Source organism: Sceloporus occidentalis, unplaced genomic scaffold (assembly GCF_023333645.1).
Source record: "Sceloporus occidentalis isolate IW3139 unplaced genomic scaffold, rSceOcc1.0.p SCAF_282, whole genome shotgun sequence".
NCBI lineage: Eukaryota > Metazoa > Chordata > Lepidosauria > Squamata > Phrynosomatidae > Sceloporus > Sceloporus occidentalis.
Window position 1 is genome coordinate 344,519 of NW_028317262.1, and position 22,182 is coordinate 366,700.

General features: G+C 50.3%; 1 protein-coding gene across 1 annotated transcript; it reads left to right on the forward strand.

Annotated features, from left to right (window-relative positions):
- The first annotated feature begins 490 nt into the window (after positions 1–490).
- Positions 491–20,507, forward strand: LOC149275517 (uncharacterized). Its single transcript, XM_089504635.1, has 10 exons — positions 491–565; positions 656–829; positions 990–1,056; positions 1,555–2,931; positions 5,565–5,680; positions 5,904–6,006; positions 6,245–7,734; positions 13,682–14,119; positions 16,193–16,201; positions 20,073–20,507. Exons 1-10 carry the CDS (start codon positions 491–493, stop codon positions 20,505–20,507), a joined length of 4,284 nt encoding a protein of 1,427 aa, XP_089360761.1.
- Positions 20,508–22,182: the final 1,675 nt, after the last annotated feature.

Here is a 22,182-nt window from a genome sequence, read left to right on the forward strand (position 1 = left end):
CAGAACTGTGTTAGAGGAGTAAGGGGAGGTGGGATGCTCTGCAGACCTGTGTTAGAGGAGTAAGGAGAGGTGGGATGCTTTGGAGGACTGTATTAAAGGAGTAAGGGGTGGTGGGATGCTCTGCAGATATAGGTGTGTAGACCGTTCCCCGTCCCCTTGGGCATACCAGGGAATTTTAAGGCTCCGGCTACCCAGAGTCCCTCCTTATGGGACACGGCCAGGACTACCCACCAATGTTGTGGGACACACCCACATTTAAGGGGGAAATGGGCGGGGAGCTCCCAGGTACCCCTTTGGGGTGTAGATCCCGTCTAAATTCTGGATAAAGACCGAATGTAAGTTTGGTTGAGCTGATGATCCCCTCCCCCGCCTCTCCCCACCACGCACGCCATCGCGCACTCCCATCCCGCCGGCCCAACATTAAGGCTTTTTGTCCTATAGGTTGACTCTGAGTGATCCGTAAATTCGTTTTATTAACTCCGCGCTCACCATGAAGGACGTGAACCGGGTGTCTGAGAGGATCCTGGAGCTCACCCTGCAGATCATCTCCCTGCTGACCGGAGAGGTGAGGCGGCTGCTAATGGCGCAGTCATGTCCCTGTCCTCCCCACCTTTATGTGCATGGATCTGAGGCGTGTTATGCTCTCAACATGTAGGATTATATGATCGTCAGGAAGCCCAGTGACCCCATCCCCCGCGTGTCCGACGGACCCCCCGGGACCCGGAGCCCCAGCCCGGTGCCTCCACCCCACTCGCTGACCCACGAGAGGAACCGCGAGCAGAAGATCCTGGAACTGACCAACAAGATGATGTCCCTGCTGACTGGAGAGGTGAGCGCTGCTGGGAACGGGACGTTATACAGTAACACCGAGGCGTGTGTCTGGATGGTGACGGCTCATTGTGTGTCTCAGGTTCCTGTGAGGTGTGATGATGTCACCGTCTATTTCTCCATCATACGGTGTGATGATGTCACTGTGTTTCTTTGTGTAGGAATGCGAGGATTTTGAAGGACGCAGTAAAGCGAAGACAGAGGACACCCGACCGCCCAGGTCACAGGGTAAGGCATTCTCTCTCCCGGGATCTTTGCTGCACTCGTAAGCAGGGGCTGTACGGATATTCATCGCCGATCGCGCTCAGGGTGGCAGTTTCAGGGGCACAGTCGTCCCTATCGGGCGATCAGGCTCCTCAGCACTCAAAGATCTCCATCGCAAGCACTATGGAGCACTGTGTCTACCTAGCACATCCTCCGTAGTGACACGGCTCATGATGTCGCATCGCACGCTCTGCATAATAAAAGGCAACCGTTGAGCTTCCCCGGGTCAGGCCGGCCCAGATACGTCTTTATTACGTGGAATCGGTGGGAGGTCTTCTCCTCTGTAACATCAAAACCCAAAAAGTTCCAGTTTTGAAACAACGTAACTATTGAACCTTTTCTGAGCAGATGCGCCCCAAAAAAATGAGTTGCGAGCCTTCTTTCTTCTGGATCCTGAAAACACTTTCTAGATTTCCCTCTGAGAATGTTTCGCTCACCATTAACTCTTCGCTTTTTCCCCAGATGGAGGAGTTCTCGGAATCCAGCACGAGGGACGTGACACCACCGTATCGCTGCTGGACCGTGTAACCGAAAATAGAAGCTTTGGGAATGTTCCAGAAGAAAAAGACCCGAGAACAAACAAGCCAAGTGAGAGCCTAGCTGCGAAACGCGTGGGAAAGGAACCCTCCCGGCGTGAAGAAAGAAGTCCCAGGGGCACCATAATCGGTATCCAGTCAGAATATACACGTAGTGACTCTGAGGAGGAACAAGCCCCATCGGAAGGCCACGGAGACACCGCTGCTGAGACAGGAAACACGCGTCAGATCAAAGAGAACGCGGCATTAAAGGGTGAAGATGATCTTATGGACAACTATGACCCCACAGAATGTCCTCCTACAAAAGAGGGATCAGCCTTGGGTGAAGAAGCGTATCTCGCAGACAGCGACGGTTACACACCCGGAGAACGTCCGTCTCGTCGAATTAAAGAGGAACCTACTTCATGCGATGCGGGGTCTCCCGCGGATGATGAGCAGTCAGAATATAAACTGGTCATTAAGGAGGAATCGACCTCGTGTGAAGAAGAGGACCTCTCAGACACCGACTTCCACGCGCCCACCGAAGCCGACCTCGTAAAGGAGGAATCGTCTTCCGGTAAAGAAGAAGAGACGGGTCGAGATCTTTGCGAGTCCGGTAATTCCGATCCCGCCGCAAACCAGGCAGCCGACAAGCAGCCAAGGTCCTTCATATGTTCCTTTTGTGGGAAATGTTTCACGAGAAACGGAAATCTTATCGTCCACCGGCGGATCCACACGGGAGAGAAGCCCTACGCGTGTTCCGACTGCGGGAAGGGCTTCACCAACAGCTCGCACCTTGCCCGCCATCAGCGCGTCCACACGGGAGACGGCTTTTCGTGTTCGGAATGCGGGAAGTATTACACGGACAAGTCGAACCTGGTGAAGCACCAGAGGATCCACACGGGAGAGAAGCCGTTCTCGTGTTCGGCGTGCGGGAAAAGCTTCACCGATAAGTCGAGCTTGGCGTACCATCAGAAGATCCACACGGGAGAGAAGCCGTACTCGTGTTCCGAGTGCGGGAAAAAGTTCATCACCAAGTCCCACTTCCTCAGACATCAGAGAAAGCACCGAGGAGACCGCTTCTCGTGCGCGGAGTGCGGGAAGTGCTTCACCGACAAGTCGAATCTCGTCAAGCATCAGAGGATTCACTCCGGGAAGAAGCCGTTCTCGTGTCCGCAGTGCGGGAAAAGCTTCCTGGAGAAGTCGATGCTCGTCTACCATCAGAGGGTCCACACGGGGGAGAAACCCTTCTCGTGTTCGGAATGCGGGCGATGTTTCGCCCAAAGCTCCAGCCGTGTCAGGCATCAGAGGACCCACACAAAAAGTAACGTGTCCTCGGGATAACGAGAAAGGGAAGGAGCTCGCGTCGGAGGACCGCCAACGGAGAGAGATTCTTGACGGGATTTTATAAAAAGGTTTTATTGATGTTCTAAATTTTTTATGGCTAAATATTTAAATAAACCCCACGGTATAGGTCGCAGAGACCCGTTTATAGCACAGGCTCCAGGCCAAAGGGGGGGAGTCTTCCAGGAAGGATTAGATGGTGGGACAGCAGGAGACCCCGGCGCAAAATATGCTGCAGAGGACACCGAATTAAGAACAGCCTGAATTAGACATGGGGGAGTCTTACGTGGACGATTCTTTTGTTATCGCAGTAATAACCCCCCCACCCCACACCGCGGTGTACAGTATCTGTACTGTATCAGCACTGTATCCAGTAATATAACCCCCCTGAGCTATATTCAGTTATAAATCCCCCTGGCACTTTATCCAGCCCCCATGGGGCTGTATCCAGTAATATCAGAACCCCCCCCCCCCGGATCCAGTAATATAACCCCCAGGGTTGTATCCAGTAATATCAGAACCCCCCCTGGATCCAGTAATATAACCCACAGGGCTGTATCCAGTAATGTCGTTTGGAATTGACAAAAACTTCCCTTTATCTGCAGACCGGGAGCCGCCGTTGCTGTCAGTCATGTGATATTTTGGGTGACTTTCCCGGCTCAAACACCACACTGAGCTGATGCTTTATGGCAATGCTAATGAAGTCCGTTCCTCCATAGACTTTCATTAGAGTGTCCGACTGGGTGATTCAGACCAAGCCATTCTATTTTGTCCCGCAGGCAGTATCTACATCTCCTCACTTATCTCCAAATACCCTCCTACCCCATCCCTCTCCTCAACTCTCACTCCTAGTTATAACGCCACTTCAAAATGCAGGCTATGGCAGCCCCTGATCACCCAAGATGGCGATCTGCCCCACTGGTTTTGCAGCAGGAGAGGGGGGACTGCCGCCTAGGCCAGGATCTGCCACTGGTTATGACATCACACATTAAAATTCACAGATAAAGGAAAATGAGCCACTCCAGGAAGAACGGCTGAGCTGGCCCCGTATAATGTATAATTTAATGGGCGAGGACTTAACTGTACATTATACAGGGCCTGGCTAGGTGATTCCTGACGCAGAAGCCCACGGGGGTCGGACCTCCTTCATTTGTCGGGTCAAGGAGGTGGAACACCAATAGACTCTTCAATAGACACCATAGAGTTCTCCAGTCACGGAGGCTTCAGGTTATTTAGACCAGGCTTACCATTTAACGCAAGGATTTGTCTGACGGACGGATTTGTAGGGTGCTGCCGGATTGCGGGGCGCTGTACAACGGGCAGAGCATAGTGTTACCAAAAGCGAGGAGGGGCCCTGCTCAGAAGAGCTTACAATCTAGAAGAAAAGGATGAAAGGTCCTACACAGACAACCCTGAGAACGAGCCTCACGAGGACGGGCCCTCCCCCGAAGAGGTCTTCTGTTCCGAGTTGACCCCGCAGCGGGAACGAGAGAAGCGCGTCTCCCCCGGGTGAGTCCTGAGCGGGGGAGCACTTCCTGTGCCGGACACGTCATGCCTGTCGAGGAGGGACCTCGTGAGGGAACTGCAGAGTAACGCACTTCCTCTTTATTCTAAAGAAAACAAATACATGAATACATAGCTTTATTCAAAATGTCAATCTTTACGAGAATGTCCAAAAAGTCAAAGTAACTCCATTAATGATACGATAGGCCTCTCCTCTTACGCAATGAGCTGCGGGGCTGGTGGGTCTCCATCGTCACGTCCCTGTAAAGCTCCTTGTGTCCTTCTAAATGCCCCGGCAGGACTGCAGAGCATCTCACTGTCTAATCACTATTTAGCTCAGGACGCTCCCCCCCAGTCTGCAGAGCATCACATCGGACTGCACCCCTTCCATAGAAGGATCTGCAGAGCATCACACAGTCCTGCCCCACTTCCTCCCAGGGCTGCAGAGCATCACAATACTCTGTACCCTCCCATATCTATCACTGCAGATCATCTCACCAAAGCAGACGTTGCTGAACATTAAACACTTCTGGGCTTAAAGCTCACTTGCCCCAAATACCCCGTTTTCTTCACATGACCCAGGCACCTACCAGGCTCCCTGCTACTAATGGGAATCCCGCCCTCATCCAACATGGCCGCCGACGAATCCTATTTCCGTTGTTGAGCGTTGTGCAGACACGCCCTCAACTCTATGGTAACGCAGCCGGGAGGCTGGGATCCAGTGCGCATGTGTAGTGCACCTCCAACGTTAAACTACAGCTCCCGTCACCCCACGGGCAGCTGTGACGTCAAAATAAAGCGCTGCCTGGGCAGAGAGGGTCCGTGCAGTGAGCTGTCCTCTGCTGGTGGGGGCAGACGGTATGTGGGGGGTCCAGAGGTGGGGTAACAGCTGAGGGGCAGTCATGTGTCATAATTAATAATTCAATTAAACGTCCTTCTTTACTGAATCAATTGGGGCTTTAATGTCCCCCCCCGGTCACTGTGCAATTAGCCATGGGACAGACGAGATGAGCAGCAGGACTTGTGTCAGTGCAGTTGGCAACTATGATTTTACAAGATGGTGGACACATTTGAAATGGGTCTCTTAAATTACTAATCGTCTCTTTGCAGGAAGCAAGTCTGGGTGCTGCGCCGTTGTTACCGGTAGCCCCCTACCTGCCGGGGTGGTCTCAGCATTAAAAGTTTACCTGCTGGTCTCGAGTCCCTCCGAAGAGGTGGGCGGACGGGTAAGAGAGACATGCGTGTTAACAGCCGGTCCGGGGTTAAGAGAGGTCACGTCAGCTGGAGTTACTGACAAGGAAGGGCTTTTGTGGCTACCAGGAAGCCAACAGCCTCCCAGCAGAGGTGGTAGAGGGTAGTCCAGTGAGGAAATTTAAACACGCATGGGACTGCACTTTAGAGTCATCTCCAGAGCAAATTACAGACTGACCGTAGTCATTTTTTTGTTAGGTACCATCCATGCTGGGCGACAGAGCTGCTTGCATCAAAGAACAGAAGATGGAGGAAGAGGAACTTCACGGTGATGAGACATCAGCGATAACCCGGCCTCGGGGTAAGACATAGCCTCAGGGGCCGTGTTGTCCTGTGCAGCTTCGGCGTTGGGGTATTACGCTCGTGACATCGGTGGGGCCCCGGATAGGACTCCTGATGGGTCCCGTAGTGCTAATCCAATGCGGATAATAAAATATAACGTTCACCCCTCATTATAAATCCAGGTTTAGCGCGTTCCTTGTAGAATGTCCGTGACGGCCTCTAACGAGTTCTAATCTAAACTTCTCTCCACGAGGCAGATGGATCTGTGGGAAGTAAAGAAACCAAGGGCTTCCCCAGCCGTATCCCTATGCCGGGCGACGAAGGAGGCCCTACGTGTAATCCGAAGAAGAGAAAAGGCCGGGGCGGGAGAAGAGCGCGAGAAGGCGGAGCCAAAGAAGCGAATCAGAGCTACACAGATCATTCTACACGCGAAGAACATACAAAGCACGCAGATGCCGGTATTGAGGAGGAAGGAAGCGAAGAAGAGTCCCTCTCAGGCGAAAGGGGACTTCTGACCGTTCGTATAAAGGAGGAACCGCGCTCGGAGGACGAAGAGGCGGAATACAGAACGGTTATCATCAAGGAGGAGTCCCCGTCCGGAGATGAGGGAAACCTCGTGGAACAGACGCGGGTAGAATATAAAACCGTGGTCGTCAAGGAGGAATCGGACTCCTTCGATGAAGACGATGCCACCGACGCGGAAGGAATGCCGATAGAATACACCACTTTCATCGTGAAGGAGGAATCAACCTCGGGCGAAGAAGGAAACCCAGCAGACGTGACGGAAGATGGCGACCACGCGAAACACCAAGATCTCAAGATGCACGAGAGAAGCCGCGCAGGGGAGAAGCCCTTCTCCTGTCCCATATGCGGGAAATGCTTCGCCCATGAGTCGGGTCTGGTGTGCCACGAGCGGGTCCACGCCTCGGAGAAGCCGTACGCCTGTTCCGAATGCCGACGGCGGTTTATTACCAAAGCGCATTTGGTGATCCATCAGAGGAGCCACACGGGAGAGAAGCCTTTTCCGTGTGCCGTGTGCGGGAAACGCTTTGCCGTGACGTGGAGTCTGGTTAAACACGAGAAGATTCACACGGGAGAGAAGCCGTTCTCGCGCTCTGCGTGCGGGAAGTCCGGCCGCGTTTCGCATCAGGAGAGTCACGCCGTCGAGAAGACTTTGGCCTGCTCTGTGTGCGGGAAGCGTTTTCCTGACAAGTCGCATCTCCTTTACCATCAGAGGACTCACGGCACGGAGAGACCGTTCCCGTGTCCCGAGTGCGCCAAGCGTTTTAACACCAAGTCGCAGCTGGTCCAGCACCAGCGGGTTCACACGGGAGAGAAGCCGTTCTCCTGCTCTGTGTGCGGCAATTTTTTTACCTTGAAATCCAGTCTTGTGAAGCATCAGAGGACGCACACTGGGGAGAAGCCCTTCGCGTGTTCAACGTGCGGGAAGTGTTTCACGTTCAAGTCAAGTCACGATCAGCATCAGAAGGTCCACACGGGAGAGAGACCTTACTCGTGCTCCGAGTGCGGGAAGCGCTTCAGCACCAAGTCGCATTTCTCTAGGCATCAGAGCATTCACACCGGGAAAAAAACCTTTGTGTGTTCCGAATGTGGCAAAGGTTTCACCGACCGGTCAGGACTTATTTACCATCAGAGGACTCACACAGGAGAGAAGCCGTTCTCCTGTTCCCAGTGCGGGAATTCCTTCGCGGCAAAGTCGAGCCTTCTGACGCACCAAAAGATTCACGCGCGGGACAAGCGCAGTTAGCGCTGTGAGAACGAACTGATCCTGTGCATGGAAACTGACTTTGCAGACATTTGTCCATATAAGGGCGTACCGTATTTGCTTGATTATAAGACAACCCCCCCCCCCCCCCCCAACTTTGCATCCTAATGCAAAAAAAAGTCCTGAATATAAGGCGACCCTATTGGGGGGAAAAAAAATAAAACTAATGCTTTAGTTTTCTCGCACTCTGACTCTCTCTCTCTTACCCTCACTCCCTCACACTACCTAAAGCTCTCTGTCAATGTCCCTCTCTCCTTTTCCGTAGCTTCCTTTCTTTTCTTGCCTCTTCTTATCCCTCTGCCATATTCTCTTGTCTCCTATGCTTCTGCCTTCTTTCTTCTCTTGTCTCTTCTTATCCTTCTGCCTTCTTTCTTCTCTTGTCTCTTCTTATCCTTCTGCCTTCTTCTCTTGTCTATTTTATGTTTCTCCCTTCTTCCTTCTCTTGCCTCTTCTTATGCTTCTGCCTTCTTTCTTCTCTTGTCTCTTATCCTTCTGCCTTCTTTCTTTGTCCTCCGTTATCCAAGTACTTCCGCAAAAGGGTGGAGCCTCTCCCCCGTTTCTCCAATTAGGGAAGAGGGAGGGCCCAGAGACTCTCCTTTTGTAGAAGTGCTCCCGGAGGACTGGTTCACACATAAGCGAAGAAAGAAGACAGACTAACAAGAAGAGGCAAGAGAAGAAGTGGAGCTGCAGAAAAGGAGAGTGAGTGTGAGATTGAGTTAGTGTGGGAGATGAGTAAACACCTGATCTGAGGTCTGAATAAAAGATGACCTCGATTATAAGACAAGGTTTTTTTTTTCTAAATAAAACCTCATAATCGAGCCAATACGGTCTTCACAGAACTGTAAGATATTTTCAGTTTTGCCAAAGATAAAACGTTATAAGGATATGAAAAGGGAACCGGCTGAGGAATGTTTGTCATTGAATGGTAAAAACTAAAAACATACCTTCCCTAATAAATGAGAGCCCCCCACTTCGCTTTATCTTGTCCTAGAGGTTTTTAAAACTATTTTTTGTTGCAAACGGAACAACATGAGAACAGGTAACCCCCCCCCAAAAAAAGATCTCTGCCCCTCCATGGATTGGACAGGGAGAGCGATCACAATCGCCCAATCAGATTTTCCCCTTAGCGCCTACCCCAAATGAAACAGTAACTGGCATTATTTGTGTGTCTTTCACGTCGTAAACATATTTTTTTTGTTGTAAAAGATTTTCCACACTCTAGTTTGGTCCAATTTTTTCAGAACCCCCCCCCATATAAATGTAAAGATTTACCAATTTTCCGTTTTTTCCCCCCAGACCTTCCCATCGCTATGCGTACCAGGGTTAAGTACCAGCTGCTACGAGTGGTTAAGCCACGCGGTAAAGAGAAATAAAATGAGTGAAGACTTTTAAGTTGAATTATCTAACGCCTTTACCCCTTAAGGCCTGAGGCTTTTTAATGTGTTTTTACAATTAAAGTATTTTTAGCATTATTTTTTCCCCAAATAGGGCTTTCTTTTCAAATGAAAATTTCATTGAGCAAAAAAATCTCTGTAAAATGGCACCAAGCTGTGAGTGGCCGCCGAGGTTGGACCCACCAGCAGTGGGAGCATTGTGGGGTCACAGGACATGATGTCACGTGACCCTCAAGTAATATCGCAGCTGCAAAGGAGGCGTCATGGGTGAAGAACGATCGGAGTGAGGTGTTTTGAGTGATAGGTGTGATGCGAGTTAGGTGTGATGACTCTCGCAGGGGGTCACGTAATTTTTTGGCAGGAAATAAAAACAATAGGATTACTGTAATTGTCATTAATTCCCTCTGCCTCAGCTCTACTCTCCATCCTTCTGTCTCACCGTCTCTACACATCCTCTACATGGAAAAGGAGAAGAAAGAAGAAAAAAATGGCGGCCATCCTGTGGGTGGGAAAACACTCACAGACTAATTGCAAATTCTAACCCACCAACAAGATGGCGGCGGTTGTTTCCGTTTTCAGCGACATTTCCTGTTCACAGCAGGAAGCACTACCCGTTGTTCAGTGCGCAGTCGCAGAACATCCTTTCATTTCCGAAGATTCTCCAACTTTGGCAGAATCCAATTTTAGCGACCCCAATAAACAAGGCGGCTGTGTACGTTCACTGCCACGCAACGTCACTTCCGCTTACCGGACGTCGGAAGAAACAGGTGAGTGCATGTTTTAAAATCGCTGGCAGAGGTGTGTGACGTCAGGGGGGGCTGTCTTTGTCTGGGGTTTACTTTACCCAACAGGGGGGGGGTGGGGGGCTGTGTGTGATGGGGATCACTTCCTGACAATCAGTGGGGCACAAAGGGGGCAGGGGTAACTAGAGGGGGTATATCGGGCTGGGTCTGTGCCCAGTGGAGGCCTGCTTGATGCAGAGCTATGTATCTACTACTCCAATACACCATGTGTATTACCTGTATGCACCAAGCCTCCCAACTGCCCTTAGTGTAAAACCTAAGTCCCACCACTGGGAAACCGTCAGCTGCAGTTTAATGTTTGTAGAATGTAGGAGAGCGCGGCAGCTGCAGTTTAATGTTAGTAGAATGGGGGAGAGCGCGGCGGCTGCAGTTTAATGTTAGTAGAATGGGGGAGAGCGCAGCGGCTGCAGTTTAATGTTAGTAGAATGGGGGAGAGCGCAGCGGCTGCAGTTTAATGTTAGAGGAATGGGGGAGAGCGCGGCGGCTGCAGTTTAATGTTAGAGGAATGGGGGAGAGCGCCGCGGCTGCAGTTTAATGTTCGTAGAATGTAGGAGAGCGCGGCGGCTGCAGTTTAATGTTAGAAGAATGGGGGAGAGCGCGGCGGCTGCAGTTTAATGTTAGAAGAATGGGGGAGAGCGCGGCGGCTGCAGTTTAATGTTAGTAGAATGGGGGAGAGCGTGGCGGCTGCAGTTTAATGTTAGAGGAATGGGGAGAGCGCGGCGGCTGCAGTTTAATGTTAGTAGAATGGGGGAGAGCGCGGCGGCTGCAGTTTAATGTTCGTAGAATGTAGGAGAGCGCGGCGGCTGCAGTTTAATGTTAGTAGAATGGGGGAGAGCGCGGCGGCTACAGTTTAATGTTAGAAGAATGGGGGAGAGCATGGCGGCTGCAGTTTAATGTTAGAGGAATGGGGAGAGCGCGGCGGCTGCAGTTTAATGTTAGTAGAATGGGGGAGAGCGCGGCGGCTGCAGTTTAATGTTCGTAGAATGTAGGAGAGCGCGGCGGCTGCAGTTTAATGTTAGTAGAATGGGGGAGAGCGCGGCGGCTGCAGTTTAATGTTAGAAGAATGGGGGAGAGCGTGGCGGCTGCAGTTTAATGTTAGTAGAATGGGGGAGAGTGCGGAGGCTGCGGTTTAATGTTAGAAGAATGGGGGAGAGCGCGGCGGCTGCAGTTTAATGTTAGTAGAATGGGGGAGAGCGCGGCGGCTGCAGTTTAATGTTAGTAGAATGGGGGAGAGCTCAGCGGCTGCAGTTTAATGTCAGAAGAATGGGGGAGAGCGCGGCGGCTGCAGTTTAATGTTAGTAGAATGGGGGAGTGCGCGGCGGCTGCAGTTTAATGTTAGAGGAATGGGGGAGAGCGCGGCGGCTGCAGTTTAATGTTAGAAGAATGGGGGAGAGCGCGGCGGCTGCAGTTTAATGTCAGAAGAATGGGGGAGAGCGCGGCGGCTGCAGTTTAATGTTAGAGGAATGGGGGAGAGCACGGCGGCTGCAGTTTAATGTTAGAGGAATGGGGGAGAGCGCGGCGGCTGCAGTTTAATGTTAGAGGAATGGGGGAGAGCGCGGCGGCTGCAGTTTAATGTTAGAGGAATGGGGGAGAGCGCGGCGGCTGCAGTTTAATGTTAGAAGAATGGGGGAGAGCGCGGCGGCTGCAGTTTAATGTTATCTGTGATCTGTTTCTGTGTGAGATGTATAAAGCAACATAAACCTCATAATAACAATTAGACCCTTTTTATGATTTCAGGGGCCGTTTGATGCCGTTGGTAAATACAATATATTCTCCTCCCCGGTCAGGCCGAGGATAGACGGACGGACGGGTCGGACGCGATGATCAACAGCAGGAGCCGGGTGGCCGAGAGGATCCTGGACCTCACTCTGGAGATCCTGTCTCTGCTGATCGGAGAGGTGAGAGGAGGTCGCGGCGGGAGACGCTTCATTTTACCAACTGGGGGTCTCCGTGTTTCTTATATTCTTATAAAGCCGAAGAGCTGATAATCTGATTGGTCCCGGGGTTGGGGGAGTGCAGAAAGTGTATAGAATTATACATATTCCAGGGCTCAGTGACACTTGTGTTTCTCACGCTGTGTAGGATTATATTATTATGAAGAAACGTGGTGGCCCCGTCATGTGTAGAAGGAGTCACTATGTGTCAGACGGACCCCCCAGGACCCGGAGCCCCAACCCGAAGCCTCCACCTCACTCGCCGACCCACGGGAGGAACCGCGAGCAGAAGATCCTGGAACTGACCCACAAGATGATGTCCCTGCTGACTGGAGAGGTGAGCGCTGCGGGGAACGGGACGTTATACAGTAACACCGAGGCGTGTGTCTGGATGGTGACGGCTCGTTGTGTGTCTCAGGTTCCTGTGAGGTGTGATGATGTCACCGTCTATTTCTCCATGGAGGAGTGGGAGTATTTAGAAGGACACAAGGAGCTTTACAGGGACGTGATGATGGAGGCCCACCAGCCCCGCGGCTCTCCGGGTAATACGATGACCGATCTCTGGCCTGTTTGTCACAAGCAGTGCTGTCTCCGTGATCTTCAGGTGGATTCATATCTAGAGTTGGGTTTAATTTCTTTTATTTTTTTATTCAGTAGCTGAATCTGCCTGCGGCGACATCTTCGTTAATTCCGGGGATTGTGGGAATGAAGAGAAACGCGGCCTTCTTCAAACAGACCCTCAGAATGTGAATATAGAAAGTGCGACGACGAGCGAGTCTTTGGAAGATATTACAGGGCAGTCAGACCGCGACGCTCACACATCACAAGAACCTGCGCGGCGGGCTCCTGCTCATACATCGCGGGAAGATCCGGCAGATACTCTGACAGAACCCGCGGACTGCACTCCGTCTCATGTTAACGAGGAAGCGGCTTCCCGCGATGGAGGTGACGTCACGGACGGGGGGGTTGCTGATTATTATGTGTTTCTTATGCAATTTTGTTTTAGAATGATTTTTTCATTCTATATTTTTTGGTATCTTGGTAATTAAACCCACAGTATATACACTGAAATAACCCCCCAATGCTGTATATAGTAATATAATCCCCCCACCTTGTTTACAGTAATGTCGGTCGGTGACAAAAACCTGGTTTTATCTCATTTTGCCCCAATAAGCCCCTTAACCTGCAGACCTGGAGCCGCCATTGCTGTCGGTCATGTGATATTTTGGGTGACTTTCCCGACTCAAACACCACACTGAGCTGATGCTTTATGACAACGCTGATGAAGTCCCTTCCTCCATAGACTTTCATTAGTCAGGGAGTCCAACTCGTTGATTAAGACAGAGCCATTCTATTGTTCCCCACAGGCAGTGATTTTGGGTGAGGTTTTTTTCTCTCTCTCTAAAACTGTGGTTGGATTTCCTCTTTAGAGATAGAGCTGTGTGGTCTCGGGGTGAGTTTTTGTTCTTTCTCTCAACATTATTTAATGTTTCACCACCCAATAGCTGAATCTGCCTGCGGCGACATCTTCGTTAATTCCGGGGATTGTGAGAATGAAGAGAAACGCGACCTTCTTCAAACAGACCCTCAGAATGTGAATATAGAAAGCGCGACGACGAGAGAGTCTTTGGAAGATATAACAGGGCAGTCAGACCGCGACGCTCACACATCACAAGAACCTGCGCGGCGGGCTCCTGCTCATACATCGCCGACCCCCGTCATGTGGGAAGATCCGGCAGATACTCTGACAGAAGATGAGGGTGATGTCACTGAGGAGACGCGGAGGCCGCGTGATGCCGGGGAGAAGCCGTTCTCGTGTTCGGAGTGCGGGAGGCGTTTTGCCGAGAGCTCAGCTCTTGTCTATCACCAGAAGACTCACACGGAGGAGCGGCCGTTCTCCTGCTCGGAATGCGGGAAGACCTTTGGCTGTAAATCCAGTCTCGTCATTCACCAGCGGATCCACACGGGAGAAAAGCAGTTCTCGTGCTCGGAGTGCGGGAAGCTTTTCAGACAGAGCTCGAACCTCATTAAACATCAGCGGATCCACACCGGAGAGAAGCCGTATTCCTGCCCCGAGTGCGGGAAGAGCTTCGCAGACAGGACGTCCGTGATTAGCCACCTGAGGACCCACACGGGAGAGAAGCCCTTCGCGTGTGCGGACTGCGGAAAGTGTTTCGCCCAGAGGCACGGCTTAAGAAATCATCTGAAGGTTCACGTCCGGGAGAAGTCACAGGTATGACATCACGGCGCCTGATCGAAATAAAAAATCGAGGGGAATATATAGAGGGTAATCCAGACTGAAGGGGGGCAAGTAAAGAGGTGGAGAGAAACGTTGTTACTGGGGTCTAATAGAAGTCATTCAGTAAGCTTGGAGGCGAGTGGAAGAGCGATGAGACGGTGGTTGGGCAGATCGGTCAGGACTGTTTTCAGGATAGGAGTGATGGAAGCTTAAAGGAGTATGGGATGGATCCAGTAAAGAGGGAGAGGTTAAAGATGCGTGTTTGGCTGGAGTGGATGAGAAAGGATAGGTTAGGCGAGGAGAGAAAACTCATCAGTGGCCAGAGAGAACTGGTTAATAGTACAGGAGGAAGGACAGTTTAGTGTGTGTGTGCGTGTGTGCGCGTACGTGTGTGTGTGTGCGTGTGAAGGAGCATATGGCAGACCGATCAGACATTTCACGTATGATTGCCTCAGTTTTATTATCGAAGTAGGTGACAAAGTCAGAGGCGGGGAGGCTGGCGGAAGGGGTAGTTGTGACAGGGGCAAGAATGGAATTGAAAGCACCGAAGAGGCATTTGGGGTTAGAGAGGAGGTGAGGGAGGTGACGTAGGTTTCCTTAGTAAGGGTGAGAGCGGAGTAGCAGGAGCTTGGCATGGTAGAATGAGACTTCCACCAACTGCGTTGGGCAGCATGGGGATGACGTTTTAGGATTATAAATAAAGTTGATTCGAGGAGTCCTATTAAGCACCCAAATTACCGTTTAGTTTTTTACGGGTTTTTTCCCGTCGGAGTTTAAACCTTTCGCCATAAATTCATTCTCGTTCCTCGCCGGCAGATTCCCGATGCCGAGAAACCTTTCACGTGCCCGGAATGCGGAGAGTGTTTCATCCAGAGCTCGGAGCTCACCCAGCACCTGTGGACCCACGCGGGAGGGAAGCTGTTCTCCTGCTCGGAATGCGGAAAATGTTTCAACAAGACGTCGAACCTCACTAAACACCAGCGGATCCACACGGGGGAGAAGCCCTACTCGTGCTCGGAGTGCGGGAGGAGGTTTACAGAAAGGTCCTCCATGGCCAACCACCTGAGGACCCACACAGGGGAAAAGCCGTTCACGTGTACCGAGTGCGGGAAATGTTTCTCCCAGAGGCACGGCTTAACGAACCATCTGAAGATTCACATCAGGGAGAGGTCACGGCTATGACATCACGGCTATGACATCACCGCGCGGTTTTTAGCGAAGGCTGAAGATACGATACGCGACGAGGGCAGAGATCGAGGACACACATCAGAAGACAATGACGCCCGTATTCCACCCCATACAATGAGGGCTTTGAAACATCTCTGCCCGACGAGGGTTAGGTGGTCCCTGACATACCCCCCAATTACCTCGACTCCCGCCATCACATGCGGTATCCACGCAGTTAGTTTTGTGAAGCCGTTCCATCGTTGCATTAAAGTCTCCATTTCCTTGTTGAAGAAGCATTTTCTTGTTAGTATTTGTGCCTCGCGGATTACTACAAGTAACCGTTAGACGCTTAGAGATGGGTCGGCAACTCGTTATTTCACTATAAGGTAAGGTAGCCACCCAAATCCCCACATAGCCACCCAGGTGGCAAAAGAGCGTGGGAGCTCCTCTTGGCCTTTTTGTGTGAAGGCTCCCACCTCTGGGCAGATTGTTGTTATAGTAGCCCAGGGTTCTTAAATTTACTTGGCACCCCCACTCCCCCAGAAACTGGTGTCCCCCAAACATAAGCCTCACGCGACACGTGTTTTGCCTAATCAAGAAATTCTGGCCCTTAGGTATACTGATAAAAAGGACATGTATGTTCTCTACACTATACATGGGGTGCTGGTGCGTGTTAGAGGAGGGGGTGACACACAGGTCAGGAAACTAACGGTATCTATAGATTGTTAGCTTGTGAGCCGAGCCTGCTTTATGCATCCCAGCCTATATCACATCGCTGACTTCCCCTGCTGCTAATGCAGCACGTCCCTATATATGAGGAGGGATATCGCCCGTCAGGGTCAGTCCAGAAGTTTCCCAACAGGGCTGGCCCACTCACGGGAGTGCGGTGAGGTCGCACAACGGTATGGCTGCTTGCCTACTGTGTCTGCAGCCATTACAAACAGCTGCAGGGAAGGTAAGGGTGCGAGGTGTGATGGAGCGAGCGAGTATGCTTTAGTGTAAAAGTGCTTTAGACGGATCAGTCACCGCCGTGAGGAGCGGAGGAGAGGGGTAACAGGAGGGAAGACGGATCGGTCACCGCTGTGAGGAGCGGAGGAAAGGGGTAACAGGAGGGAAGACGGATCGGTCACCGCCGTGAGGAGAGGGGTAACAGGAGGGAAGCTGGATCGGTCACCGCCGTGGGGAGAGGGGTAACAGGAGGGAAGCCGGATCAGTCACCGCCGTGGGGAGAGGGGTAACAGGAGGGAAGCCGGATCGGTCACCGCCGTGGGGAGAGGGGTAACAGGAGGGAAGCCGGATCGGTCACCGGCGTGGGGAGAGGAGTAACAGGAGGGAAGACGGATCGGTCACCCACTGCTGTGAGGAGCTGTGGCAGGTTCTTGAATTCGAGTAATTTGGGTAAGAAATATATATTTCAGTAAAATGAAAGCCCAGGATTGTAGTAACTGAAGCCCCTGTCCCTGCCAGCCCTCCCCTTCCGCCTCCATTTCTCTCCCCTCATAAAAGATTCCCCACCGGTGGGAAATTGTTGCCCACCAATAACATGGCGGCTTCCGTTACCAGAGACATTTCCGGTTCATGGTGTTTACCGGAAGCCGCTTCTTTACCTCAGCGCATACAGACAGGCCTCCGTTTTAGCCCCACTGAGTTCCCGGCACCCAAAAACCTGAAAGGAAAAAGAAACACCCGGACTGTCAGAACCTCGAGGAACGGCTCTCTGCCCAAAACAAAAATGGCGGCCGCTGAGGCTTAGCGCTAGGCAACGTCACTTCCGCTTAACAAGCTTCCTGAGAAACAGGTGAGTGCATGCTTTAAAGTCGCTGGGAGAGCTGTGTGTGACGTCAGAGGGGTGAAAACCTGCCTGTGTCCGGGATTTACCCAGCAGGGGGTGGCTGTGTGTGATGGGGCTCACCTCCTGTCAATCAGTGGGGCACATAGGGGTAACTATCGGTAACTATCAGGCTGTGACCAGTGGAGATCTGCTAGATGCAGAGCAGTGTATATACTACTCCATCATACACCCCACCGCTGTGAGAGTAACTGAAAATCCAGTAGCGCTCGGGTTCTGGCTGTGCCGGAAGATTATAGTCCATGATCACCGGTGAAGTCCTCGCTGGGTGTCAGGTGCTGCTCCTCAGTGGTGGATCTCACCTCGTGATCTCGTAGCTCGGTGGCTCTCTGTGCTGCTCCGACTCCAAACATGGAAGCTTCCGAGAAACGTGTGGTGCGGCCAACGCTCGAGTTTTCCCGGTGCCGTCTTCGGAATGCCCCAGTTTGCAGGGCAGATCCTTCAGCGGTTCCTCTACCTGCTACAAAAGCTTCTACTGGGACCCAGCTGTCCGAAGGGGCCGGACCGCTTAAGCTTCTGGCGTTGCTGTGTCGCGTTGTCTTCTGCTGTTCACCTGATGTTCCTAAGTCCTGGACTTCAGTCACCCTTATCTGACATTTGTCAGGTCCGGTCTAACGGCGTCACTAGGAGCTGGAGACGATCCTCCCGGTACAGTGGAAACTCGTGATGCCGTCCAGACAGGGGGAGGCAAATTCCTGGAGCCCATCCGATAGGGAAGGCTGCTGCAGCGTTCTTCACCGGGGGAGTCATGACCTGAAAGTGGTAGATGTAGTCATGCAATAAGACCGTATATTGATTATCCACCCACCATGTGAAAGTCCCCCGATCCTGACGGGTCCTATCTAACCCCGGCATGGCTTACCCCAATTTAACCTCCTCTCGGGACACTTTTACTTAGGGCTTAATCCAGAATTCTGGGTGATAGGATGATCTGGGGATCTGCCAACTTCCCCAGACCAAGGGTGGTCCAGCTGGGCAGCATGAAAGGTCATTATGTCAGGGCACTGAGTCAGCGATGGCCCCGTCATTCTGTCATCTGTAACCCACCCAAATTTGTGTGCTTCTATCTTATTTAGGTACAGAGCTGCTGAGGCCAGTTGGCTCTTCAAGTGCCCGATGAACCCCAACACTGGCATATGGTCAAGCTCAGCCTCCAATGCATGAAAGGTGGGTCGCTGGAAAGGAAGCGCCCCGGAGTCTTAACCTTCTGTTATGTGATAAAACCGAACATCTCGCTTTAGCTCCACTAACTACCTTAGATAGTCCTTGGTCTCCTAGTTGCTGTCTTATCTGGACTTGGTTAAGGGACCTGTTCCCTAACATATCTTAGAGGAGGCCTGGAAGTAAGAACCCCATAGAAGCCTCCAAGCCAAAGAATGCCATCTCCTCCTCGACATCAAAGTTATTGATACATCAACTCGTATAGTTAGTGTCACCGAGGCATTCTGCAATTCAGCAAGGACTTCCCAGGCCGTCTGCACCATATCCTACTTAGGCTACAGAACAAATACCCCCATCCTACCAGGAACTCACCGTTTTAGGCTCTTCTATTCTACTCTGTTTTCCTCATATAGCTTATCAACCATTTGTTAGACTTTTTGGCCAGAAAGGAGTTTCTGCTTTTATCATTTCAGGGCCGTTTGCTGCTGTTGGTAAATACAATATATTCTCCTCCCCGGTCACTCCGAGGATAGACGGACGGACGGGTCGGACGCGATGATCAACAGCAGGAACCTGGTGGCCGAGAGGATCCTGGACCTCACTCTGGAGATCCTGTCTCTGCTGATCGGAGAGGTGAGAGGAGGTCACGGCAAGAGACGCTTCATTTTCCAAAGTGGGATTTTCCATGTTTTTGTTGTTGTTTACAATTTGTAATTCATATTTACCCAAGAAGCCAAAGTGCTGGTCAACCTGAAATTCAAAGAAGTACAAAACTGTATTTTAGGACTTTGTGAGAATATCTACTGGGAGCAGGAGGCTGAACGCCTTTCATTAGGTGTTTCTCGCACTCTCTTTAGGATTATATTATTGTGAAGAAACGTGGAGACCCCGTCATGTGTAAAAGAATTCACTATGAGTCAGACGGACCCCCCAGCCCAGTGCCTTCACCTCACTCGCTGATCCACGAGAGGAACAACAAGCAGATCCTGGAACTGACCGACAAGATGATGTCCCTGCTGACTGGAGAGGTGAGCGCTGCTGGGAACGGGACGTTATACAGTAACGCCGAGGCGTGTGTCTGGATGGTGACGGCTCATTGTGTGTCTCAGGTTCCTGTGAGGTGTGATGATGTCACCGTCTATTTCTCCATGGAGGAGTGGGAGTATTTAGAAGGACACAAGGAGCTTTACAGGGACGTGATGATGGAGACCCACCAGCCCCGCGGCTCTCCGGGTAATACGATGACCGATCTCTGGCCTGTTTGCCACAAGCAGTGCTGTCTCCGTGATCTTCAGGTGGATTCATATCTAGAGTTGGGTTTAATTTCTTTTATTTTTTTATTCAGTAGCTGAATCTGCCTGCGGCGACATCTTCGTTAATTCCGGGGATTGTGAGAATGAAGAGAAACGCGACCTTCTTCAAACAGACCCTCAGAATGTGAATATAGAAAGCGCGACGACGAGCGAGTCTTTGGAAGATATGACAGGGCAGTCAGACCGCGACGCTCACACATCACAAGAACCTGCGCGATGGGCTCCTGCTGATACATCGCCGACCCCCGTCACGCAGGAAGATCCGGCAGATGCTCTGACAGAACCCGCGCCCGCGGACTGCACGCTGTCTCGTATTAAAGAGGAAGCGGCTTCCTGTGATGACGGGGACGACACGGACGGGGAGGCTGATTATATAGCAGTTCGTATCTCAGAGGAACCAGACCCAGAGGAGACACAGAGACAATGTGACATGAAGAAGAAACCGTTCTCCTGTCCCGAATGTGGGAAGTGCTTTACCGCGCGCTCAGCTCTTGCCCATCATCGGAAGATTCATACGGGCAAAAAGCCATTTTCGTGCCCCGTATGCGGGAAAACTTTTACCTGTAAATTTGTCCTCATTACCCACCAGCGGATTCACACGGGAGAGAAGCCCTTCGCGTGTTCAGAATGCGGGAAGTGCTTCAACCAGAGCTCTCACCTCATTATCCATCAGCGAGTCCACACTGGAGAGAAGCCTTATTCCTGCTCGGAGTGCAGGAAGAGCTTCTCCCACAGCTCGTCTCTCGTGAAGCATCAGCGGATCCACACGGGGGAGAAGCCGTATTCCTGTTCTCAGTGCGGAAAATGTTTCACCCAGAGAAATGGTTTAAATAAACACTATAAGATTCACATCAGGGAGCTGTCACAGTTATGACATCACAGATTCAACTAGAAACTGAAGTTTTTCCCATACCTCAAAAAATAACGATATTCCAAGCTGGATATTCCCGGAATATTTGCCTCCTCGGCAAAAGATTCTCCACTTGATACAAAACCTTTTTTGGGGGTAGTTTGTTTTAAACGCTGGTATCAGATTCAGATTGTTTTATAAAAAATAGCTTTTTTATATAAAAAAAAGTTTTCATTTATGTATAATATGTTTGTGAACAACTGCATAATTCCTGATTATTCTGATTATTTGTCAGAACTTTATTGAGGGGTTTACAGGTTGTCCTGAAAGGCTCGTTCACAGACAGAAGACGCGTGCGTTGGTTAGGAAAGAGTTAATCTGACTGGAGTTGGCCAGGCGTTGGGTATATAAATTGTTTAGTAGGGAAGACTCGGCCAACTACAGTCTTACATCAGTAATGCGGAAATTAATGGAAACCGAGCTAAAGGAGAGGACTTCCCAAAGTCTGGAAGGAAATGGTTTCCAACGTTATAAAATGCGTGGGTTTACTGCAGGGAGATCGACTCAAACTAATTTATTTTTTTACTGGGTTACTAAAACATTAAAAAGTAAAAACAGAAATCCGTGAGACCTGATAGGATACACCCAATAATTTAATTGGTCACTATTGACAGGAATAGCGCCAGAAGTTGGCACCTGTATGTTGAATATGAATATTCTTAATATTCTATACTCTCTATACCTGTTATATCCCTGTATAATCCTCATATTATATACTCTTCGGCCCGTATAATGAATCCCGTCCTTATAACCCGTTATATCCTGTATATTCCTCATATTATATACTCTCCGGCCGTATAACTAATCCCGTCCTTATAACCCGTTATATCCTGTATATTCCTCATATTATATATTATATACTCTCCGGCTGTATAACTAATCCCGTCCTTATAACCTGTTATATGCTGTAAATTCCTCATATTATATATTATATACTCTCCAGCCGTATAACTCATCCCGTCCTTATAACCCGTTATATCCTGTATATTCCTCATATTATATATTATATACTCTCCGGCTGTATAACTAATCCCGTCCTTATAACCTGTTATATGCTGTAAATTCCTCATATTATATATTATATACTCTCCAGCCGTATAACTCATCCCGTCCTTATAACCCGTTATATGCTGTATATTCCTCATATTATATACTCTCCGGCCGTATAACTAATCCCGTCCTTATAACCTGTTATATGCTGTAAATTCCTCATATTATATATTATATACTCTCCAGCCGTATAACTAATCCCGTCCTTATAACCCGTTATATGCTGTATATTCCTCATATTATATACTCTCCGCCCGTATAACTAATCCCGTCCTTATAAACCGTTATATCCCTGTATATTCCTCATATTATATATTATATACTCTCCGGCTGTATAACTAATCCCGTCCTTATAACCTGTTATATGCTGTAAATTCCTCATATTATATATTATATACTCTCCAGCCGTATAACTAATCCCGTCCTTATAACCCGTTATATGCTGTATATTCCTCATATTATATACTCTCCGGCCGTATAACTAATCCCGTCCTTATAACCCGTTATATGCTGTATCTTCCTCATATTACATATTATATACTCTCCGGCCGTATAACTAATCCCGTCCTTATAACCTGTTATATCCCTG